The sequence below is a fragment of the Emys orbicularis genome, chromosome 9 (assembly GCF_028017835.1).
Source record: "Emys orbicularis isolate rEmyOrb1 chromosome 9, rEmyOrb1.hap1, whole genome shotgun sequence".
In the NCBI taxonomy this organism is placed as follows: Eukaryota; Metazoa; Chordata; order Testudines; family Emydidae; genus Emys; species Emys orbicularis.
In genome coordinates this window covers 14,493,616-14,521,297 of record NC_088691.1, presented here as the reverse complement: position 1 = coordinate 14,521,297, position 27,682 = coordinate 14,493,616, and the positions used below count along the sequence as shown (strand labels likewise).

Genomic DNA, 27,682 nt, shown 5'->3' with positions numbered 1-27,682 from the left:
TTAATTCCGCTAGCCTCCATTTTGTTGCTTTCTTGGAGAAGTGTAGCAAAATGGTGCCACAGAGTACAACTGGGACAATGCAACACACACACACAAGTCCTGGACTACAGTTCTACCTTCACTAACATATTTCAACATAAAACAATTTCTTAGCTTGAGACATTAAAAAAAAATATGGAAAACAATATTGGAGCTGGAGCATCCTTCCAGACACCCAAACTCTTACAAAATTGGGGAAAATAAATGTCCCTTTTATAATTAGATTTCTTTTCTCTGAAATAGGACAATTGCCATTTAATGATATATATGTTTCAAATGTTTATGTTCAGACTGTCTCTGTGATGCACGGCATCTCTAAAATGAACACATACACTAATGTATCAGAGGCAGTTTCTTTGTAATGCTTTTTTTTTTTTAAATAGCAGAGCATGAAACTCAAACTGTCAGTGCATAAATTACTGCTGCCTTGAGGCTGCAATAACTTATGCATCCTTGTTTTCAACCCCAATATACTTCCCCTGAAATCTCTCTCTTTTTCTCTCAGATAGAGACTTAGATTCTCCCCCCTTATCTAGCTCCCTTTAGGGCAACTATTATAATGTCATTAAAATATGTGGGTTTGCCAGTTACATGTGCAGGGGGAGGAGGCAGAGAATAGGTTCATAAATTAAAGAAAGTAATACATGCAGCAAAAACAAAAGAGGGTTTTTTTTGGTGTTTTTTTAAGAAACAACTGCAAAAATGTTGTTGCAATAATTATCCTTTCACACAGGTTATTGCTGCTTGTCTACAACCAGGCATAGACCATAATTAGATTTTATTTCTTTAATAAAACTTGATCTAATTTGAGGTTATCATTGTCAGTTCATGGACAAACACAGCTGATCGATAATGCTACTATTAAGTAATAAAGCAATCCTTGCTACCAAGCAATTACTGTCACTGATGTATTCAGATCGAAGGTTTCATCTTGCTGAGCGAAATACAATGCAGGAGGGCTGACTTTTCCTTTTCCTCGCTCTCTCTTTTTTAAAGGCATCCCTATCTTGATGGTAAAAGGAATTCCCAAACCCACAAACAGGAGACTAACGTGCAATTACACGTTTCTTGGTAGGCCAAAGAAGCCAATGAGAAACATGCTTTTACAGCAAATTACATTATGTGATGAAGAAATATGTAACTTTAGCCATCCATGTCATCCTGGCAGTTGTGTCAGTATATAATCCAGTGTGATAAAATGCTGGCAAAATAAATACATTTAATTTAAAAGTTTTTTAGACAAAAATTGTTGCTTAAACTCATCAATGTAAAGTTCTCCAGGAATCAGACCCATGGATTGATATTTCATATAGATGTGTGACTACCGTGGTTTCTTTTGTATACTTTAGATTTAGCAGTAACGGCAGTTGAAAGTTTAACCTAAAAGAGGAAAGAGGAGTTTGTCATAGCTTTATCCATCATCTTAGTTTACCTATTAGAACTGTACTCTTGGGTATTAATCTCAGCACCTGCATTAAATTCAGACCACTTGGTATCTTTAGCAAACACCTCCTACTGCCAACTCTGGGATTACACCATTAATCTCAACAGTAACCAAGGGCACACAATGTAAAACCATAAAGCCACACAGAAGCTGTTGTTTTGCTGAAAGGATGGCGACCACATGACTTTGAAGTGATCTGCATGGACCACTGATTTTAGTCAGCTGAGAAAGACATTTGGACAGTGTATATAATAATCACCATATTTATCTGACAATTTTAGAAGGCATTTGGAATATTCTAATGTGCTTTTAGGGAAAAAAACTCTTCAATTATTATTGTCACAGATTGTCCCCGCTGGGCAAGACTATCATTACACAACTGCAGTTGTGAAAGAAAGGTTTAAACTCTGCATCATCAGAAAAGCATTAAAATTGCCCTTGGAAGGTTTAGGTTAGGCTTTCAGCTAACCGAGAGCTAAACAGTGCAAGAATAGGTCAGTGGCAAATGTCTTTGGGACTGTTTTACATCATATGCCAAGGACAGAACAGAAAGGGAGTTTAATAGGTTTTTCAGTGACTAGTGGTGAAGCATTACTCACTTCATCAGGCCAAACAAAAACAGACAGAAGTGGGCAACCTGAAAGGAGCCAGATTCAAGCAAGGCAATTTGATAGCTGCAGACAGGAAAATATGGAATAACTTTCGAACATATGATCAGGATCTGTAAAAAAGGATGAGCAAAGCATCGAAGTCTGGGTCCCCACTTGTCAAATTAGGAACGAGTCTCATTTAAATGCTCAAGAAAACTAAGTGCTAGTGCAAAAGGGAAGCAAACACAATTTATATCTGCCCTTAGAGATTGGCAATATGATTCAGTTAAGAAGCAGAGTGTCCCTACTCCTTGAAAAACTTGGCCTGCACAGAGGGAATCTCAAGTACAATTGGGCAGATATTAGAATGGTAGTAAAAAATAACATCAATCATTGCTTCTTTGAGGTGAGGGCCTTTTAGGTTATGGACTGAGAGAGGAAAAATGACTTGATAGCTAGCAGAACGAGCCCCACTGAGTAAAACATTGAATAAACACATGCCTAGAACATAGCACATGCCTAGAACATAGCACAAGTATCATTCTCACGGATAGTATGCAAACTACGCTAGCAATCCACGGTGTATCAATATTATCGGGTTTCAGGGTAGCAGCATTGAAAGGAATATCTCCAAGGCAAAGGACATTTTAAAGATTTTGGGACATTCAGTGACAACCTAAGAATCCTTAACAACTATCATTTGGTCTCTGTTAACCTTCACTGGCAGATACTGTTTTATCCTTCCAACATGGCATTGCAATTCAGATAGCTTAACAGAAATGTATGATTCTAGTACAAGACAACCCCATGGGGGCTAGCAAAACCTGGAGTTTGTTTTCATTAGTTTCAATTCTGGCTTCTGAACTGTACTATTCACCTCTTCTGAATTAGAAAGTATCCATTTACACATGCCCAGCTACTACACTCAGCAAGCTATAGAAAGCTGAGCAGTAGCACCTCATCTTCCTAGGGATGAATCCGAACCAGCTAGAATCAGCACAGCTGCATTACCTGTGCACAGCCAAATTCTGTGGCATGTCTACTTTGAACCACACTGCCTGCAGAATCTGATGAAAATGCTGGTGTATCTTGCTCCAGGAGGCCCATCCCAGCAGATGTAGAGATGGCAAATTGGTACTTACATTACCCTAACTCCCTGTGTAGGAAGCTTGGCTGGATACTTCTGTGCCAGTGGTTCTCAACCCACGGCCTACTTGTGGCCCAATCAACACACAGCGGCAGCCCATGTGACATCCTCAGGGCCATACAGGTAATATATTGTGTGGATGCAGCCCACAATGGTAAATAGGTTGAGAACCACTATACTGTGCTGATCCTTGGCTGCAGTTTTGGTCTGTTGGGAACGTTAGCAACCAGCATACATCAGAACTGTTCAACTCAGTGCAGGTCAACAGGGCCTGCACAGAGTGGGCCCAGGATCAGGAGAATACGAAAGTGAAATTTAGGTCACAATTTCACTCCCCATGACTATCCTTTGGGGCACTAGTCATCGGCAAGGATCCACCCAGAAAAATCTCTGTATGTGGAATAAACCAAATCAGTGATTAAGTGTTAAACATTATACAGATCATACTCATTTTACATTCCCTGTTAGGGAACTTTTCACATTGTCCCATCAGAGATTAACACTTAATTGCTTTAAGGTGGTATTTATTATTCCTTTTTACCACAGTAGAATACAGTGGGATATAGCTCCAGAAATGCATATTCACAGTGCTGTCAAGCTGATGAATCTGCATGAGGGAGACTTTAAAAAAAGGTATAAGTGAGATTTTAAATGTCTCTTGAGAACACAGAGCTAAACCCATATTCACGGGAGGAAAATGCTTTAAAAACTACCTTAAAATTAATGCAATCTGAGGTAGCTTCCTCCCTTCCCTAATGAGGCTTGTCTGGTCTGTATTCACATTTATTTATTTTCTATAAACCATCTGAGTCATCTTTATGCTCAATAAGACAATAATTTCTGAAAAATGGGACATGGATAATTACACCAGTGAGAGAAATTAGTTTATTCAATTGTCTGAAGTTTGAAAGACCCAACTGCATCGAAAAGGACAAAGTGGTGTTGTAGCGGTATCAGTCCCAGGGTATTAGAGAGAGGAGGTGGGTGAGATAATATATTTCATTGGACCAGCTTCTGTTGGTGAGAGAGACAATAAAAGATATTACGTCACCCAGGTTGTTTCTCTAAAAGGACAAAGTCACATAGAACTCACCCATTCCTGTGTGAAACAAGGAATCACTGAAATCATAGCTGTTGGATTCCTCTGTATAAATTGTACCGCAAATACAATTTAATTAGTACCCTGCATGCACAGCCCGTTCAGTAATCAATTAAGAGTCCCTTCAAAGAGACTCATTTGTTTCCCAGATAAGGGAAATGGAAAGTAAAATTTAAGGGAAGAAGCATGGTTTGGTGTTGAAAGCAGAGCTAGGAATGGGAAGAGCTGGGCTTTTATTAATGGCCCTGTCACAGACTTCCAGTGTGACATTGGACTAGACATTTAAGGCTTGATCTCAATGGGACTACTTCCACTGATTTTAAAAAGGCAGCAGATAGGGGACTTAATCAGTCTGTGCCTCAGTTTCTCCATCCGAAAAACAGGGATAATAGTACTTGCCTGCCTCACAGGGGTATTGTGTAGCTTAATTCATTATTTTTCGTTAGGTGCTTTGAGGTCATCAGATGGAAAGTGCATAGTGTTTTTTATAATCCCAAAACCTAATGCTTCATTCATCCAGTACTGTACGCACTCCTGGATCACAGGAGATTTGAACTTCAGCTGAAGCAACAAAAGAAGGTGCCACTACCTACTTGAACTGAAAGCAAGGAGAGCCTGGGGTCAGTCTATCAAATGAGAACGATCTGACTTCTTGATGTAGTTCAGACATTCCTTTTGATCTATATTTCTTGGAGGGTCCAAAAGTTTTATTGGCGCTCGTTTGGTAGCATCAACACTCGCAAATATTATGGCCATCCCAAATTCAATCCCATTAAAATCACACCACAATGTATTTTCTCCAGGGCAGATCCCGGGGTGCTGGAACAATATGTATAGTGGGGGTGCTGAGAGCCATTGAACCAAACTATAAACCCTGTATATAATGGAAATCACTTCAAGCCAGGGGGTGCAGCAGCACCCCCAACACCCTTAGTTCCAGCACCTACGGCCAGATCTTCAGCTGGTGTCAATTGTCATAGCTCCATTAAGAGAGCTCTGATGTTTGACACCAGCTGAAGATCTGCCCTGTTGTCTATCTCTATTGTATAATATACACACACAGTTACGAAGTCAGCATTTGCAAACTGTGGTATTGAAATAACTCAGTAAGTTTCCTTATTTAGGGGATCCTTGCAGTGCCACAGAACCTTGTGGTCCCACACTGAAACCCTTTGGCCAGGATGCAAGTTAACCATTGATGAATGAAAGAGAGTACATAGAGAAGAGCAAACACTCAATCCATATGCAAACTAGGGTGATATAGCATGCAAGAAGAAATCTTTTAATTTCTTTTAAAAGAAATCTTAAGACAACACATTTATTTCCTTCACAACCACTTAAAAATGTAGGGAGACCATTAAAAAAAAAATCAAAATCCTTTGGGAAGTCAATTGTTAACTGGAAAGCATAGTTTCAATGAAATATACATTAATTTTTAATATGCTGAGAAAGCTGAACATATATGTCATTGCTGATACATATTAGGTGCCTGCTTCATACTGGGCTCAATCCTGCCAAAGTGCTGGCCACTTGGGGCTCAAACAAAGCATTTAAGCATGGAAATAGTCCCACTGAAGTCAGTGGACTGCTCATGTGAATAGAGCTAAGCATGTGCCTCTGTGCTTTCCTGAGCAGGGGCCAGATTGCTTAGCAACTTGCAAGACAGAGCCCTCAATGCATATTGGGCCTGATTCAACTTCTGTTGTCAATAGAAAGATTCCCACTGACTACAACGGGTATTGGAGGGGGATCCATTCAACATAGGAAAAGAATCAGAATTGAACAGCCTACATTTTATTCCTTTTTAATAGCATCAAGCCTCAAACTTTGATATGTGAAATGAAGCAGCTACAGTCATATACTAGTTTGCACTGATTCACTTTCTTCCTATTGGTTCTACAGCACTTTGTGTGTGTGTGCTTATTGGTTGTTCTGTAACTCTGAAATGTTCATAATTCTGAACAAAAGGTTATGGTGGTTGTTTCAAAACTCTACAACTGAACATTGATGTAATACAGCTTTGAAACTTTACTATGCAGAAGGAAAATGTTGCTTTTAACCATCTTAATTTAAATCAAATAAGCACAGAAAGTTTCCTTACCTTGTCAAATCTTTTTTTTTTAAAACTTTCCCTTTATTTTTTAGTTGTTTATGTTTAAGACAGTACTGTACTTGCTTTTTTTATTTGTCTCTGCCGCTGCCTGATTACATACTTCCATTTCCAAATGAGGTGTGTGCTTGACCAGTCAGTTCATAACTCTGAGGGGTGTGTGTGTGGTTATGTGCGTGTGTGAAATTCACATGTTTCACCGGGACCTCAAATTATTTCTGCAGTGGTTACAATCAGCAGTCACATGCAGATTTCGATTTTGGCTTCAGAGAATAGTGGTAAAATATCTACCTTGTATTAATGATGTGGAACTATGTTGAACTTTGATGTATTAAAGTTCAAATTATTGCTTTGTCAGATTTCTATGGGATATCACTGTACAGGTGCACTGAATAAGCACTTCCTGAGTCTTATTCCACATACACGCACCAGTAGGGAAAGCACTTCCCCCCACCCTCCAGTCTGTGTATTAGAGGTTCAGCTTGTTGTCAAGACATGATTCATTTTGAGTACCACTTTTTTTTCCGCTTTCGGGAATGTTTGATATTGGAAACACAGTTCAGAATTTTCAGAGGGACCATTTAAAACAAAAAAGTGCCATAATCACTCCCGGAGAAGGAAAAGGGCAGGGCAGGGGTTTACTATAGAGGCATTTCAGATTGTCTTAAATGGGGCAAATCAGAGTTTTGATTTCTCCTGGAAATGTGAGAGTTTGTTATTTTGAACCCTGCTGAAACACATATAAAATCAACAAAGAACAAAGAGTCCTTTACTTAAATTATTTATATATATACACACACACACAATATAAAAATTAGATGTGCTATACCTTATTCAGCGAGACTAGATAAAACATGTATATTCATAAAGTGATAAATATTTAAGGGGCATGTATTTAAACGAGAATCAGATTATAAAAGCACAATGACTCTCTGACTTTAGAATTATATCATGAGCCTACAGTGCCAGAGCTATTTTCTCCTGCTTACCATATACTACATTCACGATGTCAGTTTATGCTCCCTAGAGCTTGCTTTAGGGTGCTGAGTAGCGCATATAGTGGTTTTGGGTTGTGTATTTCATTTCCCCTGGTCTTTTTCCCTATTTGTGATCTGTACCCCAGCATATTTTGTCAAACTCATTTTCGAAACCTCAGAGTTCACATTAATTTGGAAAAGAGAAAACCCAAACACCTAGGGCCAGATTGTGATGCTCTTATTCATGACAGGAGCTGGGCTAATTTTTTTCTTCAAAACTTTTTTGGGGGGGCCAAAAATGCAGATCTGGGTCAGCAGAAACATTTTGAGAATTCATGGCAATTTTGTCAAATTGCTTTAGAAGAAATTTTAAAAAAAATCAATGTTTTGTTTTGACTTTTTCAAAATGAAATCTTTTGGGTTTTTTATTCGAAACAACTTTTTGTGTAAAAATTTCCTTCAATTTCATTTTGAAAAAGTTATATAAGGCTGAAAATTGAGATGTTTCATCTTGAGTTGAACGAAAAATTTAGTTTGATCTGAAACTTAATGTATTACGTTTTTGGTTCCCTGAACATGCCAAAAGAGTCTCGTTTTGGGTTGTCCTGAAATGATTTTTCCCCCTGATTTTTTTGGGGACTGACAGTATACCAAAAAATCCATTATTTTCAGCGCTCTGCTCACAACTTCAGTGGGACCACTCGTACACTTAGCCTTAGTCATGTTGAATGGGACCTATCACAATCTGTCCCTTAGCTGTGCAGGGGAGAGTGAAAGTTATCATCTTATTGCAGACTAGGACCTGCAATAGCAATATTGGGCTCTGTTACGCCCACATCCCTGCTCTGGCTCCCCTGCCCTTCTTCACGAATAGGCTGGAGCACTTGTTCATGCACAGGAGCTCCATGAGGATGCAGATCTGTTGTGCATTTGCAGTTATTTTACCCTTTGCTGGAAAATGTCACTGGCAGCAGTGCATGGTGAAAGTGCCTCAGGGGATGCACGGGGACTTTACCTGGGCATCTCAACACCAAACCGAGCACAGCATGTTGATCTAAAATGTGCAGAGACGCACACCACCACAATGCTCTACAGAACACCAGGGAGCTCTGGATGCTCTTGGGCTTTAACCGCACCAATATGACACATCCCTTGCTGGGTGACTGTCAAAGTCGTTCTGTCCCTTTCGTTAAGGGTTTGGTTCACTTGTTTGGCTGATCCTAGAGAAAACGTTTTAAGTGACTACCGGGGTTAGCTAATCAAACAGCAGCTAATGTGAAGCACCAGGAGAAAACTGCTTAAAGTTCTCAAGTCCATCCTCACTGTAGCCAATATAAAGTCTAGCTGGGGGACCCACCGTTTGTCCGGGACAGCATCACAAGAGCTTTCCCAGGAACCCAAATGCCAAAGAGACTTAGATTATCTCATATTGAGATTATTACCTAAGGCACACAGGCAGGAAAGACAAAACTATCCTGTGGCCTATGAAACAGAATAGGTCAGCTTAGGGCAAGATTCTGGCAGACTCACTGAGCAGTACCTTCCTCTGTGCACAGTCCTGTTGAAGTCATTGGGACTACTCAGGTGTCAGTATCTGCCTCTTAGTTAGGTGAAATTGCCTGTGCTGTGTCCTAAAATTGCTTGAAACCAAACACTAGGCATTGCAGGCAAATTCAAGGCATAATATTCCATCAGACAGAAACTGATCATTTTCTTATTACACTTAACTGCATGGAATGTGACTTTTCTTTAACTCTAATTAACAGATTCCAGACCACCGGATTTACATTGTGTTCTGTATTGTAGCAAAGTGCAAAAACAATCATTTCAATTTCTTACACAAAATTACGCTCTTTATCAGACAGTAAGCATCAAAACATAATTCCAGGGAAAAACATGTAAGAGGGGCAAAATTGCAAGTTGCAGTTTGCTGAATTGCCAACTCATCAGTAGGTCTTGAAACTTTAGATATGAGGAGGTATGGCTCTCCAAGCCATCCTGACATCTGATTCTATGGATCATCCACACAGAGCTCTAACCTCTGCTCACAACTCCCTGAGCCTCATTATCCCACCAAGATTTCTTCTCCTTTTTTCCCGCTCTGTGCAAGTGAAAGGAGAAAACGAGATGGCCCTCAGAATGGCGATCTAAATGCTAGAGATATGTAATGTCCTAATGTCATGCACAGTATTCTGGGCTGGTATCCAAAATACTCCAGCAGTAGAGGCATAAACCTCAAAAAGAATCAGACAAGGTTAGCAGTAATTCTTTCCTGTTATAGAGCCCTAGATGTTTTATAGTTTTTCAGGCATATGGTGTATGTTCCATTATTCTTTTCCACACACTGATATTTACCAGAAGACAACGTAAAGAATCTTAATCCATTAGGAATCTTGAAAGTGTAAGCAAAACACATTGCATCAACCCTTACACATATAAGCAAAGTGACAAGAATGAAAGAAGACTCGAACATATTTGCAGCCTATAAGTAGTGACATTTTTTAAATGAAAAGAGTCCTGTGATTAATAAAGAGAAAATTATATCTGGCTCTAGGCAGTGTTGTGATTCCCACATTTAATGCATTCAGCCCAATATTTTGGTTGGAGGAATAACATCCAAGGCGTTGAGGAAAGACCACTCTGATGAAACAAACAGTAGAGCTGTTGTCTGACACCTGGAAATTCACCAGTTCCTGCAACTGTTGTGAATTCCCTTGACAATTCAACCACTGCAATTAGTTTTCTTTGATGCAAGACAGAGAATACAAATGGCCTTACATGGAAAAAGGTTATATGGTAGCTTGTAGTCATCCACCGAGTTTAAGAAATTAGCTGTTTAGCAGCAGGGAAAATTCTCTGCCCCTGTAGCATGCTAGTGTGCAGGATTTAGTGATTCGGTTTTGGATTACTTCTTCCACTTGTTTTATGCAGAGACTCATAAACCTTTCACATCCTCACACGGAACCACCATATTCTCTTTTCTTCTTGACATTACTGGTATTTGAATCCAGGTTTTCTGAGGTGAAAGGCCAGTGTGTTAATTCCCTGTGTTACCCACTCTCTGATGGTTTGAGCTGGTTGGGAATTTTTTTGTTAAAATGCTTTTTTGGCTGGAAAATGCGATTCATTGAAACCGAACCTTTTTGTGGAAAGGGTCAGTTTCAACCAATTTCTTGACTTGAAATATTTTTTTTAAAAGTTTTGAAATTGTCCAAATGTTTTGTTCTGATATTTTCAAAATGAAAAATTTCAGTTTTCCAGCTCAAAACAATTTGTTGTTTGTAAATTTAAGCTGATTATAGTAAAAATCTTTTTAAAGGGTTGACGTTTAAAGAAAACATTTCAAAATTATTGAAACAAACCCCCAAACTTACTATTTTTTTCCATCAGATTTTTCAGTTTGTGGACATTGGAGATTTTACTTTTTATGCCAATTCAGAATGGTGAAAAAATTTTTAATCTCAAAATCTATTGCCTGCCCAGCTGTATTGGGGAGGTATGTGTATATATAAAGGTTCGGAGTTTTTGTTTTTAAGTGAGTTTAGAGGCTGTGAATTCTCACCAGAAAGATGAAGGGCACTACCTATATCTAGGAACAGTCATCAATATATGTATCATAGCCATGGTCCCGCAAGTTAATGGCAAAATCGTATGCCAACTTTTCTGCTGGAGCATGGTAGTCTCAGGTGTCACATTCTCTGTCCTAATGGTACAAGGTTAGCAGTGGTATTGCTACGATAGGTATATCTGACTAGTACTGGTCTTCACCCTGGCGAGTGACTATGATCATTCCAATTGTCCAGATCATAGGAACTTTGATGATAGCTGATCACTGAGCTATACCGTTCTAAGTATGTGAGACAGATGGCAGCAGTGTGTGACCTGCTACCCATGAGTGACATAGCCCTTTCGCATTTTCCTTCAGAGGTATATGAATAGGAGACTGGACAGAGTCACCAATGATCTGCCAACATCCTGCTTTTCTGTGGTGCTGTTTTGTTCCTGACCTGAAGCCTGAGTGTGGAAGTGCAAAACCCTTCCTCTGCTCTGCAGTAATACCATGTGCATATCTGCTTTCCTACACAACATATTGCACAAGTGTCTCTGCTGACACCTGCTCCCAACACCTGCCACAATGACTTCATCTAAGCAGATCCTGAGTGTGATGTTCCTACAGATAAGCTCATTTTGTATCTACTAGCATTTGGCCACCTTATTGTTGAAATCTGGCTCTTCCTATCTTGGTTTGGGCAGAGTTGGCTATGTTGTTGTGTGCACATAGCCAATTATCTGCAGTTTGTTATGGTAGTAATGTTCCTGCTTTCCATTATGAAGACATTTGTGTGTGGCCAATTAAGTGTGATCTGCAATGAGCCTGCTTCTTGCAGCCCTCTCCCTTTAGCAGTCCTCAGTTCTCCTCCTCCAAGAACACCTACTGCAAAAGTGACTTGTCCTTTGACAGTGAATATGGACTGTAGATAACAAGCCTCATTGGGTAAATGCAGTAGTATGCAGAAGAACTATTCTTGGCCATCTGCAGATGTAATGAATCAGGCCTCAAGCCATCAAATGAGTCCAAGGCCAAATCAAGAAAATCCATGGCCCTAGACCCAACTCACATGGGGCCCTCGGCTCCACCTCTATGCTATGGTCTTTCTCCAGGCATGGCCCCACCCACCTTAGAGATGACAGCGGGTTTCAGAGTTAAGATAAACAAGACAAATCACATCTCTTGGAGCTACTGTTTCAGGCTGTCGGTAGACTCAGGCATCACTTACACTCGGTTCACATTTTGAAGCTTTTCTTTGCATCGTTGAAGGTTAGCTACATAATTATTTTTTAAATGAAAGCGGAGATTCTGATCTCATGTGACTCCAGGAGCTGTGGCCCTAGACACAGAACTATAATGCCTGTGCCTTTATCTAGCCATGATCAAATCCACTACCAACCTTTTAAAAATGCATGAGACAACAGCTATTGAGTAGCTTGTTTACCAAGACATTCCATCCACAGATACCTAATTAAATTACTAACTTCAGAAATTGGACCTTAAACAGCAAATGCGTGAAATTCAGATTCAGTCTAAATGGGTGCAAATTCACTGAGTATGACCAGATATTTTATTAACATTCCAGCCCCATTGTGCTACAAGGCACTATACAAACAAAGGAAGACAGCGTCTCTGCCCCAAAGAGCTTACATTCTAAGCTGACCAGTGTCCTCCAAAGAAGGGAGCAAGGGATACACCCACATGTACATAGGTTATTCCGTATGACTTGATTCTGAGTGAGTTGCATGATATAAATAAATATGTTTGTGCCAAAAAAGTTTATGGTAATTTTTGAGTGCGCCATCTCTATGTTAAAAATATACTTTTACATAGTTAAGTGTCAAATCTGGTGAGCTCTTAGGTCAAAAATGCATGTGTCATTTGGAGGCTTTTAGAGAGCAAACCAACTATACAAAAAAGTGATTCTGACGCAAAACATAAAATGAAACATTAGTTAAGAAGCATATTAAAAATTCAGATTAAACAAAAGTTTCAGTAATACAATCCACAACACTAGCTGTATAATTAAACAAAAGAGACATGTAGCTCTCACATGAAATTAAGGAGAATCTAAAATGCAAAGGCCTGAATCTTCTTTCACTTACATTAGCTTTACACCAGTGTAAGCCCAACTGACTTCAATGGAATAACTACTGATTTATGCCAGTGTAACTGAGAGGAGAAGCAGGCCCTAAGACTGGAAACAAACATGATGCTTAGAATGAAAAATAATTCTCAACATGAAATACATAAAGGTGGCTTTCTCGAGGCGTGCTATCCGAGTTCAGAATGGCTTTCTGCCTGTAACCCTGTCATCATTTCATCCTGACATGATCTTAATTAGCCTTAGTTCTACTGCAGAGAAGCCTACTGAGGCATTTAGCACCAGCTAATTAATCAGATATTTTGTGTGCAATATAAAAGCAGGACAGCAACTGACAGTGTCGATTCATTGATTTGAGTTAATCCAAACAGAAATTAACCCTGCCTTTTCCCCTTTGAAGGAAATGAGGTACTTGGCATAGAATGAATATTCTGACACATTTCCTTTACTATCCATTGCTGATTGTCTTTTTTTTCCCCCTTAACAGATTTTTCCTAATGTACCATGACTTCCCATAAAGCATAATTTTTTTCAGCTGTTACTAGGAGAAGATCATGTGAGTTTAAATGTCACTCATATTTAAGGGTTTTACTGCGGTATAAGTCAAACCACTAACAATATCAATCCTGAGACAGATTTTAAATGTTTTCATTTCTGCTGCAGGATTTCGGGCGCCTTGTATTTTCTTAGATTTTGTTATCTGATTTAGCAGCATAGCTCCCACTTTTGAGAAATGGCATCAGATTTTGCACCTATTATGTGAATATTTGTGGGTGCAATTGATAGCACTTAGCCGCCTCAGAAAATAAATAAGGTAATTAGGTGTCTAAATGCTATGAAATGCACACACAATTACTTGCAGAATTAGAAGCATTACTGTCTGTCTATTTTATTGTATTTCTCAACTTTACTCTGTTTAGGATGCATCTTTATTCTCTGCATCACAAGAGACATGAAATCATGATGTCATGTCTATTGATGTCAAAGGGTTAACCATATGATTATACTGTGGGGTGAAGAAGAAGAAAAAATATCACTGCTTAAGGAAAACAGTTTCATAGGAAAGCTGACTCTCATAGGCTTAGCTTGAAGTAGTTCAGTAAATGACATAAAATCACAGGTAGGCTTCTTCAGTTTTGTCTGACATCTGTAATATGCTACAGTATTTATTAATAGTAAATGCAGAGCTTAATAGCTAGCAGTGTCTTGCTTCAGCAGAATACAGTAAAACTACCTGCAAGAACAATTTGCTCAGTAACTAATATTAAACATATGAAGGAGTAGCTTAATGTATTGTGATTTCTCACAGATAGTCCAATTCTAAGAACAAGCCAGTAAGATAATAACCTTTATAGAGAGGAGGTATTTAAATGATAATTTATTTCAGGAACTGACAGCAAATTGCTCAACATTTTCTCTCTATCGTATTTATGTCCCAAAGCAGTTGACGATCTATGGTATAAATTATGAAAAAGTATGACAGCTCCAATGTTTTCATTTTCAATGGAATCTCAGCACAGGCATATGTAAGTCTTTTATTCACTACCCGGTGCAAGCAGCCATTCACCATTATTATTGTTCAGGCTCTTGAGATGCTCTCTTATTTGAAGACCCATCACAATAGATTAGGCAGGCTTCTGAAATGACCAAATATTTCAGGTGCTGTCAGCTCATCAGGCGATGGTATTTAATGTCAACTTCTCATTGGATAATGCCCTGCTTCTAATTTACTCATGTTTTTTTAAAAAATACAGTAATTTTAACGTCAATAACAATGATACAAACACTGAGGTTGTTTTCACTAGACTAAACGCACAGGATCAAAGTGTTTTGGTTCCTGTTTGAACATGAAGTTGATAATTTATCTAACAAGGGTGGCTGAGGACATACGTAATAGAAGGCAAAGAAAGAACAATCCCAGCCTTTGGTCTCACCACACACCAGAACCAACCAAAACCTTTCCCCAGGCCCAGATTCAGTGAGAGAAGGATTTCTCTTTGCCTACTCTGCCAACCCTGCAATCCTCCAATAAGTACTAACATCTCTTCCATCCATACAAGCTAACGAAAGACACAGAGTCTTCCTTCATCTTGGAAGAGCACCCCTGATACGCCAATAACTCCCGTAGGCTCTTCACTGGCCTTTTGCTGTCCTTGAATTCAAATTTCCCACATGCTTTCATGTGCGTACCACCAAGGTACATGAAATATGAAATCCACGCTAGCCGGGACTGCTGGGCTCATAATGGGATTGTCAAAAACAACTGTAAGGATCTATTAAGATCATATAAATGAAGAGGCAGAGAGCTGGGTTCAACATGACAACTGTAGGGGGAGAAAGCATAACAGAGCTGGACCCAGACTCCTAGGCCTCGTTTTCACTAGGAAAAAGGTGTGTTTTTAACATGTTTAAAATCTCTGCAAAGACAAGGTAAGTTGTAGTTTTAATGTGTGTTTGCTGGTCAAGGTAAACCTCAGAACCTCCCCTACAGTTTACCATGACCAGCCAACTCATGTTAAAACAACAATTTGCCTTGTATTCACTAGAATTTTACACATTAACATGTTAAAATACACCCCTTTTCACAGTGTAGCAAAAAGGTTTAGAGAAGGCTCCACACATATGGATGATTTTCCAAACTAAATCAAATCCCCAAACCTTTTGGCTTTCAATCATTGCTAATCATGAACTTGGAGCAATAATGTGTTTCTTTCTCTGAGTAAAACATGTTCATCTTAATTCTTTCAGGTCACTTTACCCTAGAAAATATTAAATACCATTTTGTAATGATCATTTGTTGATATTGTTCATTTGGTTCTTAGATAAAAGACATTATGGTCACCTTAGAGTTCAACTAAAAATACACATGGTAGTTTCATATACTGAATTAAATCAGAGACATAGAAGTTTGTGCGGTGGGTCTCAAAAGTTTTAAAACTACCAGCATTCTCAACTGCAGAGAATTCTTGAATTCCCCATGTATTTCTACTTGATCTCACAGATTAGAAGTACATTTCAACTTTACCATGATCTATGCTTCCCAAAATCTATCAGCGCTCTTCTGTCTCTCTGCACGTTCAGTCCCATGTTTTTAAAATGTTGGTCTACACAAAATGTCTGCCCAACCTTTAGCTGCACCAAACATCATGAAAACTTTGCACAAATCCATTTAGTAATAACAGGTCAAATGTGGCCTCTTGGGACTTGACCTTTGTCACTCTGCTGTACACCAAGCCCCTCAGAACTTCATGGCAACGATGGAACCCAGATCCTTTTGCTCCAAAAGTGACATCCCCTACTATTTAAACTAAAGGAGAATCTCCATGAGCCACGTAGGGCATAGGGCCCACAGTTACGTGTTCTGAATCTATGCAAAGGAGGGCAGTGGTACACATACACATTACTAGTTCATTACAATAAAATGTTACACAGGAATTCCCATACTGAATCAGACCTGTGGCTCATTTAATTCAGTATCTTGTCAATGGCCAGCATCAGATATTTCAGAGAAACCCCTACAACAGATAGATGTGGGATAATCTGCTCCCACCCCCCTGAAAAATCTCATCCTAATTCATAAAAGTTAAAGGCTGATTTACGACCTTAAGCATGAGGTTTAATATCCCTTCCATTTTATTTTTAGTATTAGCTATCATTACTCCAGATATTCTTGTTATCCATATACATGTCCAGTCACTCGCTGACACTCTATGCTACACATATGTGCAGTACTTTTCATCCAAAAACCTCAAAACATTTCATCAATTATATGCTTACCACAGCACTGAAGTGCAGCCCCCTCTGGGGTGCAGTGTGGCAGCCAAGTGGGAAAACATGCATTACTTTTGTCCAATTTCAGGGCACAAGCACACAGTTATGAAAAGCACTATGGGATCTTCAATGCCAGTGCATTATGTCAGGTTTCAGAGTAACAGCCGTGTTAGTCTGTATCCGCAAAAAGAACAGGAGTACTTGTGGCACCTTAGAGACTAACAAATTTATTTGAGCATAAGCTTTCATGGGCTACAGCCCACTTCTTCGGATGCATAGAATGGAACATATATTGAGGAGATATATATACACATGTAGGTTGGAACATACATGTATATATATCTCCTCAATATATGTTCCATTCTATGCATCCGAAGAAGTGGGCTGTAGTGCATTATGTGTTTCTTGTGTAACAGGTCTTGTGTAACAATAAACTGCATGGTGTTTACTTTCTCTACATTGGAAGGAGTCAGCAACCCTACCAGAATTTAAACCTTTGGTTCCAGGGAACGCAGGTATTCCAAAACTAATGCTTACAGCATTAAGTTATTCCTCCTGCAAACATATTTGAACCTTTTGTTTTCTAGGACAATCAATCATAACGAACGACTTGTGTTCAAAAGCAATCAGGGATGCATTGCCTGACATTGGTTACATTAAATACTTCCAGCAAGTTAGATAATAGAAAGCCTCCTAAAAGGATGGTTCTTACCTCTTTCTGTATCGTAGAGGTATACAAACTTTTCCCATTTGTAATGAGTCAGAAGGCTCAGGATGGCTCCTTTTAACGCTGGCCGCATCTGAATGACAAACTGCACATCTGCATCTGTTGGGAAGCTGGGTGTGACAAAGGACGTGTGCAGAGCTCCACAAAATGATGTCAGTGTGTTCATGGACATCTGGTCATAGAATCCAAAGATGGCATAAACTCCTCTAGAAAACTGTGAACAAACTAACAAACAAAAGACAGAACTGTTACAATCTGAAACCACCATGAAGCAGTGTTATATAATTAATGGGAGGGGTCAGCGGAGAAAAGGAAAATTGCCGTTCTGGTTGCGAAGTGTTCAGTGTCAGACCAAGGAAAGTAACAAGTTCCAGAGTAGAAAGCCCCCTGCTCTGAGCCCACCTGCCTTCAGCCCCCAATGTTTAATGCAGAGATTGTCAACTCAAACATCCCAGCTAATCTCAGCCTCCAGGGACTATCCTGGAGAGAGGAGGAGGTCTCAAGATAGGCAAGCCCTTTATCTCTGAGCTACACTGCATACTTGGCAGCTGTATTTCTATTTCCCAACATTATATCATACATATGAAATAAATCCTCTAAAGGGCAGAGGTTTTTTAAAATTATTTTTATGTTGGCAAAACTAACCAATGACAAAACAGTTACAAGACTTTCAACCATGGGAGCAGAGCTGGGCAATAAATCGGGTACATCTTACACCCCTTGTATTTCCTTGGCTCATAGTTATGAAGCTCATTTTAAGTAAAAACAAAATTTCAGCACCAGTCCCACGCCCACTTGTGAGCTGTTGAGCTCCTTCATCTCCTACCAGAGTTGATGGGTCGGGGTGAGCTCTTTATGTTCCTAATCTATGTTACCAGCATGGTTAGTAGCATCCAGACTGGCAATGAATGAATGTAGCTGCTCTGAGAAAGTAACAAAATAAAGGAGTATATTCATTAGATATCAGTATTCATTCAGACTAATACTACAGTCTGGCTATAGAGTTTCATTTCAGCAGAAGTAGCTAATGACCATGGGACAGAGATTCTTTACTCATATATCTTTTAACCAGTATCTTCAGGGGTAAGCCAGATAGCCCAACACCAGCCACCATCCCACAACTAAGGGGAGACAATTGGTACGTGCTATTTACCCTTTTGGAAATCCAGTAATCCCCCCTTGCCACGGGCATAAAACTCCAGTTTCACACCCCACAGGGTCATGAGACATCAGACCTTCAACAAGTTACCGGTGCAGGAAGCCTGGGTCTCAGGGAGGTATAATTCTTTTCAGGTGGTCATGGTAAGTCACATTTAAGGAACAAAGGGGACATTTCCTTTGGCAAGGTGTTTAGCAATAAAAAGTGGCTGTTTGAACGGGAAGATGGATTAGCGGGGGCAGGGGAGGTTGTCAAAGTGCATTCCTTTTTACAAAGACTTGTTTATAAAGCTGTTTGGTTGCTTAAAAGTGTAAAACAAAACCCATTACCAATATTTAACATTAGAAGAATGCTTTAGTGAATTTGGTGCTCATGAAAGGTGCCAACTGACATCTCAGGAGACTGTGTCCAGCCTTTATCATCTGAATAGCCATAGCTTAGGCAGCAACATTGCTGTCCCCTGCACGCTGCACCATGCCACACACTGAACTAAGCTCTCATATGAGAGCTGGACCATTCTCCATGTCCAATGGAAGCTGGTGATCTCTGAAACCAGGCAGATGAGAAAAAAATATTTCAGCCACCCCTAATCTCCACACATTTTACCTAGCAAGATGCAAGGGAAATGAATTACATATAAAAGAAGCCAGGTGTTCTACATGAAGATATATTGCTTTCCAAAGTACTACACCGAAACATTCATTTCTACCACAAATGCTAACATTCAGAATCATTAAAGCCTGTTTATCATAAAAAGGACTCTCCAATACCAGGTCATTGACAAGGCATCATAGATAACACCTTGAATAGCTACTCAGCTGTGAGCACTTGATTTTCTTCCAGGAGACCCAGATGCAAAAATATAAGTGCCATTAAAGAATCCTTTTAAGAGCTTAACCATTGTAAATGAATGTGAGCAAAAGTGGATACCAACAGCAAATAATAGCAGCTGCTTTTAGAGAGAAAAGAGGAAGGAATAAATAAAGCACCGACTTTAAAGAAAAAGTTTACAAAAAGTCTCCACAGCAGTAAAAAGGAAAAGATACAAAGGCAACCACAGTACAACCAGCATTTATTCCTATGGGTATGATGACACAGGAATTAACAGATTGCCTAAAATGCACTTTTGTTAAACTATGTACCAGCAGAAAATAAAAACAGAAAGTCTGCTACACAAATTATCTGCTGAAGAAACAAATAAAACAAACTGTCTTACAGGCAAAATAGAAGTATACCAAAAAGAAGGGAAAAAATAAAGGCTCTATCTGAAATTATGACAGTATCAGGATCATTTTAACAGCTTAAGATCTGTCAACTCTATAAGAAAATCTACCGAGTTAGGCCATGATCCTGTGAGATGATGAGTGCCCTCACCTTCCACTGACTGAGCACCTTGTAGACTCAGACCCTTAATACATTCTCATGGATCATGTACTATAGAGAACACTTAAGCGAATACATTTGTGCTAAATGCCCTGTTCTTTTACGTGTTCTCCTGGTCAGGGAAGCAAGAAGTGTGCTGTTGAAATCTGAAAACTCTTAGGTCCTCACCATCCCTTTCTGTCTTCTCTCTGCTCTGGGGATGGGGCCCAACAAAATGAAAACAACCATAGACATACAATCCCTGTAGCAATATGCTGTCATCACACAATGTGAATGCACTGCTACTGCCCTCTACTGGCTAAAATATCAGACCTGGTCAAATATGCATCATCATGTAATCCTTTTATGGCTTCAGCCTACAGATGACATAAACCTTAAAACAACTTCACAGGTGTCAATCTTGCTGAGATTACTACTGCTAAATGAATAATGTTGAACTGGGCTGTATCCAACATATGTTTTCCCATTGTCATCCCAACATAGATTTACCATCATCAGACTTCCTGATGCCATGGCAATAAGTGCAGGGCTAGAACCTAGTCAGGTAAACACTTGAAGTGCTACATTGGAAAAAATAACCCCAACTATACATACAATATGATGGGGGCTAATTTAGCTACAATGAATCAGGAAAAAGATCTTGGAGTCATCATGGATAGTTCTCTGAAGATGTCCACGCAGTGTGCAGAGGCGGTCAAAAAAGCAAACAGGATGTTAGGAATCATTAAAAAGGGGATAGAGAATAAGACGGAGAATATATTATTGCCCTTATATAAATCGATGGTACGCCCACATCTTGAATACTGCGTACAGATGTGGTCTCCTCATCTCAAAAAAGATATACTGGCACTAGAAAAGGTTCAGAGAAGGGCAACTAAAATGATTAGGGGTTTGGAACAGGTCCCATATGAGGAGAGATTAAAGAGGCTAGGACTTTTCAGCTTGGAAAAAAGAGGAGACTAAGGGGGGATATGATAGAGGTATATAAAATTATGAGTGATGTGGAGAAAGTAGATAAGGAAAAGTTATTTACTTATTCCCATAATACAAGAACTAGGAGTCACCAAATGAAATTAATAGGCAGCAGGTTTAAAACAAATAAAAGGAAGTTCTTCTTCACACAGCGCACAGTCAACTTGTGGAACTCCTTACCTGAGGAGGTTGTGAAGACTAGCACTATAACAGCGTTTAAAAGAGAACTGGATAAATTCATGGGAGATTAAGTCCCTTAATGGCTAAGGAATGGTGTCCCTAGACTCTGTTTGTCAGAGGGTGGAGATGGATAGCAGGAGAGAGATCACTTGATCATTACCTGTTAGGTTCACTCCCTTTGGGGCACCTGGCATTGGCCACTGTCGGTAGACAGGATACTGGGCTAGATGGACCTTTGGTCTGAGCCAGTACGGCCGTTCTTATGTACATTGATGTACAAATTTTGATTCTGAAAGAGTTTCAGCAGAAATTATTATATATGCCCAAAGAACTACAGAAACACATTTTCCATAGATTTATGTGGTATCAAAGACAACTGTCTGACTTAGGGTACCAGTTCTTATTTTTGATCAGAATGAATGCTGGCTTTACGTTCACAAGCTGCCAAATACTAAACCAGCAGAAACAAATTTTAAAAATATCATTTTTTTCCCCTTCATAGTAGAGTAACATTTAAGTTCCTGATCTTGAAAGTCCAATGCCTTAGAATTCCCATCAAACTACCTTGTCTCTGTTATTTCACACAGAGGATATGCAGGGCTTGATTTTCAGAAGTACTTGAGAACTCACAACTCGGCTGAAATCTGTAGGGTGCTGAGCACCTCTGAGATTAGGCCCTGTAGTCCCCATCTCTTCGGCCAAATTCTCTCTCTCTTGCCTTTTTAAAAAGTAGAATTAAATTGTGTCTATATTCTGACTGGCTCATCCCCACTTCTATGGGCATGAGTATTATGAACAGGGAAGTTGTTTAGTGATTGTGGGCAGATTGGGTACGTGACAGCATCTATGCCAAAAGATGTCTAAAAATCAACAGCAGGATATTGCCTGCCTGGGGCATCCCAGGACAGTTACTCACTACTCTGAATCTGCCTCTCAGCCAGGGCCGGCTCCAGGCACCTGCCGAGCAAGCTCGTGCTTGGGGCGGCAGATTCTATGGGGCGGCATTCCGTCCAAACCTAGGGCGGCACGGCTGCTTTTTTTTTTTTTTTTTTTTTTTGGTTCGCTGATCCGGCCGCCCTGTAGGGGGCGGCGGCGCGGAGGAGGGGAGCGCCCTGCTGGAAGCAGGCTGCGCGCTCCGTCTGCCCCAGCCGGTGCCAGGTCTGTAGCAAGCCTGCATCCTTCCCTCCCCGCTGACCGGAGTGGAGCCCTCCTGGCAGGCGGCGCGGTGGTCGGGGCCGCGTGGCGAGCGCCCCGCTGAAGCCCTGGCCGCCCCCCTTCTCTCTCTCCCCCCGCTCCCCTCCCCCCCACTAGCCAGGGCACGTCTGCAGCGCAGGGAGTCCCTCTGCACCCTGGCTCCAGCCGCCCCACAGGTTTTTTTTTTTTTTTTTCCTGCTTTGCCGCTCCGGCCGCGCCACAGGTTGTTTTTTTTTTTTGCTTGGGGCGGCAAAAAAGCCAGAGCCGGCCCTGCTCTCAGCTGATACTTGTAACTCTATTTTTCTCAGATGCATTTGTTGGATCACAAAGAATTTATAGTTTTGTCTTAAAACAAAAAGAGCATCTTTTATTTTTCCTGAATTATGTCTCTATTCAGTACAACTCTACATATTTAATACTTTATAGAGTGACTTGATAAGCTACATTACTTTAGAATATCTTCATCTCTTAAAGCTTCCCTGCTTCTTTCTTTGCAGCTTAAGACTTCTGATTACCTATTCAGCAAACACTGTAGGGTGCCGATTTGATTTTATTGGCCCATTTAAAGGGCAAATAAACTTCTATTTTTATAAGGGGAAGATAAAGGGACAGTTATCTTATCCTCAATGCTCATTTGCTTTTTTGAACTTCTAATTCGGTTATGATTTTGTAGCATAAAACTCTCTCTCACTAAGTGTTTTGCTCACCCATGGTCTTACTGTAGCTGGCTTTCCAACAAATCCATCTTTAAGTGAATTTTAAATTTCCTGACCTTACTAATGCCATTAATCAATGATCCACATTTAAAAGCAGGTGCATTAGCAAACTACACACCCAATTCTATTTTCCTCCCTTATACAACTTTTGCACTGAATGCAGGGCCAGTTTTCATTATTATTATTTTTGATAGTTCAGCACAAATTGACTTACGTTTGCTTTTCCTTATTGGAAGTACAGCAACGGTCAAACACAGAAAGGGACTGTTAAATAAGCAATTTTGTTGCAGCAAAGGACAATGCAATTTTTTTCTAAGAAGCGATGTCAGAGGCAGGCTCATCACACCAATAATTACTGATTCTACGAATTGCTTTCCCTCTTTACTCATTGCAATATAATCATTAATTCTAATATAGGAAAAGAAACACTAATCATTTTATTTTAGTATTTTAAATGCAAAGGGGGTTGTTCATCTGACAACGAGATGAAGTACAGTACAGTATTTGGTATGTACCCCGCCCCCCCCCGAAGAGGGCAGATGCCTTAAATCTAATTTAGAAAGCAATTTTGATAACAGTAACAAATGAAGCAACATTATTAGTTATATGGAAAGTCCGGAATGATTTGAAAGTACAACAAGGAATGCAACACACATTTCTTATAGCAAAACAGCAGCATATATTTTAACACAGTATTTAACGCTACACACATCTAGAGAAGGCTGATCCACAGAACTCTGCAAGTAAGTGCTTTGTCTATCCAATATCTATACCTCTTTACCTCACTGGTGACTCCCTTGCTTTCCTAATGCATTCATTATTGTTTATGACTATATGAGCCCCAGCAAAAAATGACCTACCTGTACATTCTATACAGTTACAATGTATTAGGCCTGAAAACAGTACAGGCATAAGTAGTACAAAGATTGTTCATAGGAGAGAGAAGACGAAGTGTAATACTGCATGCTGTGAAGAGACACAGATAAACCAGTGGCAGCTGTATTAGATAAGCCCATAATCATCTATGTTTGTCCTCTGCAACAGATAAGCCCACTATTCCCATTTCTTTTGTTCACACTCAAGCACATCTGGTAGCAATAACAAGCATAAAGTTAGGGAAGAGGTGAGACATTTTGGCACGAGGTAATACAGGGAGGCAGCCTAATCAAAGAGTAGTTGAGACACCCCTGCTAACAGGATAAGAAGTTAACTGCCATTTGTCTCCACTCATATGGAGTAAGAGATGAGATGGCAGAAACTGATGAATCCTTAAGGATGTCAAGAGACGATGAAGAACTTTAGGGTCATGCGGGTTTGAAGTAATTCCTGTCAAGGGAAGAAAATGTTTGTAGGGCTAACAAACATAGCAGCCAAGAACACAAGGGGCACTTTCCACACACAAATCAGTCTGACTCGGGTCAGCAATTGCTCAGGATCCATGTCCTAGGACCCTGCTAGGGGGGTGGGTCAGAGCCTGAGTCCTGCTGGACTCAGGTTCAAGGCCTGTCATTTTGCACTGTGGACATAGCTCAAGCTGCAGATCTGAGTCAGAAGTGTAGTATGGACTCGTTAGCATGGCTGTGAGACGTAGGCCCAGCAATTGTAAGCCCAGGTTTACAATGCAGTGTGTATGCTTAAGCAAGGACTTGGAACCCGTCTCCACAAGTCTGGGTCTCACAAACCCTGGGGTTACAACGCAGTGTAGACATACCCTACATATTCCTGACAGATTAGGCTGTCTTCACATTCCACCACCACCACCACCATCTATTTGATATAATTACCTTGGGTACAAATTTCCTTTCTAATGCTGAGACATTCATAGAAATGGCCAGACGGGACCATTACATCATCTAGTCTGACCTCCTGTATTTCACAGGCCATTAGATTTCACCCAGCTACTCCCGTATTGAGACCAACGACTTGTGTTTAAATAAAACATATGGTACAGAAAGACATGATTTGACTGTAACACTTCTTAAACGCACTGTACCTTAGCAGGAAAGAGGAACATATTGATTAGACCAGTATCCTGGTCGCTACACATTTAACAGACTTCTTTCCCACAAAAGAATCCCTGATTGATCACTCAGAAGCAGTTGATTCGCCCAAGCTGAAGCCTGAACCTCATCTCACCAAAAGGAAACCAGACTCCAACTTCCACATCAGAATCCCAGCCTCCCAATCCCACCCACAAGAGTGTTCCACGCGGAATACTGTGGTTACACCTGATGTGATTTCCAGATTTCAGGTCCCCAGGAAGGCTCTAGGGGACAAAGCCTCACAAAGGTGCCTGATTCTTTCAGAGCGGTTATTGGATAGTGGAGGTCTTGCTGTTAGTTTTGATTTTTGTTTTCTAACACTATTTAGTTCTTTCAGCTTCTTGTGGATTATGAATATTCATGACACAGAGAGTTTGTATTAGTTGTGACAATTCTGCAGTCTGTTAGGTGGAAGCTGACAGTATTGCACTGGTTAGGGAAAAGACTGGCAATTTCTCCTCATGTGCAGCTTATTTTCTCTGAGGTCTTTAGTTAAACAAAACAAAACCACCTGCTTTCACCTGCAGACAATTAGTGTGTCATTGGGGAGATTTATAAGGTTATTTTTTTTTTTACACTGTGGATAAAGCCAACAATACTGACAAGCTGATGAGTGAATTTTAGGTAGCTCAGTGGTTTGAGCATTGGCCTGTTAAACCCAGGGTTGTGAGTTCAATCCTTGAGGGGGTCACTTAGGGATCTGGGGCAAAATCAGTACTTGGTCCTGCTAGTGAAGGCAGGGGGCTGGACTTGATGACCTTGACTGTCCCTTCCAGTTCTAGGAGATGGGATCTCTCTATTAATTTATTTTATTTTTATTTTTAATTTATTCAATGATGTCACTAATAGCCAATTTTTAAAGGCTAGAATGGAGTCTTTACATACCTGGCTTATAGTGTAGTTAAGAAGAGAGGGAATACTGGCTAGTGGTTAGAATAAGGTACTGAAGACTAGGATATCTGGACCCAATTCCCACCTTCACCCCTGACTCATTGCGTAACCTTGGACAAGTTACTTCACCTCTCTCTACCTCAGTTTCCTTCTTGGAAAAATGGGCACAGTAAAACTTACCTACGTCACAGTGGCATTGTCAGGCAAGCATTACTGTAATTCTCATGTATTTCTCACAAAACAGATTCTTCAGTTTTGTGCTCCCCATTCCCCTGAACCATGGGATTGTCATAGAGCACCCTCCTGCGGCAGGCTAACACAGAACAGGCACACCTGCTTCCATTTCTCCTTCAGTGGTTCCCAGAAACTCCATGCTAGCCTTCTTGACTCACTAACACCTAATCTTCCCCATCAGAAACCTGATGGAAATACCTTGATGAAATGCAGACAGACATTCACCATAATGATCCAAGACAGGTTCAAACCATTGACCTTGCTGTGAAAGTCTCCCTTCCCCCAAACCTTTGAGCCTTCCAGTCACCTTGAGATTATTCATTCTTCACAAATTTATGTTTGATTTACAAAATACCCCGACAGACTTCATTGCGTTTTACAAGTAGAACACCAACAATAAAAATCTGCCTGCCATATGTACTAATACTGGCAAGGCAATCTGTGAGCTTTGGTGTTTTCAAAATTAGCACATTTTAAATGTCCTATGCAATGTGCATGACATCCACGGACACTGTGATTTCAATCGTTTGAAAAAAACCTAAAACAACAACCACCCTCTCTCTGCCCTTACTGCCCCTCCTTCCCCATTTACCATCTTCAGAAATACCAAGAAATATGAATCAATGTTTTCAACTTTCTGAAATTTATTTGTGGAGTAGTGATAGGAAGTGCTGCGAAGGGAAATGGGGTTTGGAATGGCTGGAAGCCAGCTGTGTTATGTTTGTTGCCATCACTTGGTCACTTGCTATTTAGTTACTTAGCTGCTTACAAAGCTAAAAATTATGTAGAATTTGGGCCATTACACTGTCTTTACTTGTAGCTTATTGCCCAAAAGCTAAAAATTATGTAGAAGCTGGAGAAACTTATGCATAAAATGAGTACTTTGGCCTACAACCTGCCAAAGTTTAACAAAAGCTCTTGAAATTCTTTATATTACTGCCTCCTCTACAATGTTTAGAAACCCAAGAATGCTACATTCCACTTCCTAACTAAAATTTCTGTTCTCTCAAAATGTCTGATCAGGGCATCTCTTTTGCTAGGCCCCAAATGTATAAGCATTGCTTGTCTTTATCCTGGGAAGCTTGATAATTTTTCATGTTAATCCATGCAGGACTCAGCATGTTATAAGAATATTCCTTGTCAAAGGATATTAAACAGATTACCAGGGCCAAATACAAAAGGTAATCTGTTGGAGTTTTAGGGAACCAAAATGGAGGTTTAAAGATTAAACTAGATTAAAGGTGAGAGGAATGAGAACCTACCAGCCCATCAATTAATTTTTTCTTGGAGGATTTCAAAATGAATTAAACATCGGAGGACCATGCTTTAATATGTGCTGCTTAGGATATTACT

General features: G+C 40.0%; 1 protein-coding gene across 2 annotated transcripts in view; it reads right to left on the bottom strand.

The window, feature by feature from the left end:
* GRIA3 (glutamate ionotropic receptor AMPA type subunit 3) overlaps positions 1–27,682 on the bottom strand; it is a 213,718-nt gene that overhangs the window by 152,125 nt on the left and 33,911 nt on the right. For both annotated transcript variants that reach the window (XM_065410618.1, XM_065410619.1), the window contains exon 3: positions 17,544–17,783. In XM_065410618.1, the coding sequence (XP_065266690.1) occupies positions 17,544–17,783 (240 nt within the window). The remainder of the gene's footprint in view (positions 1–17,543; positions 17,784–27,682) is intronic.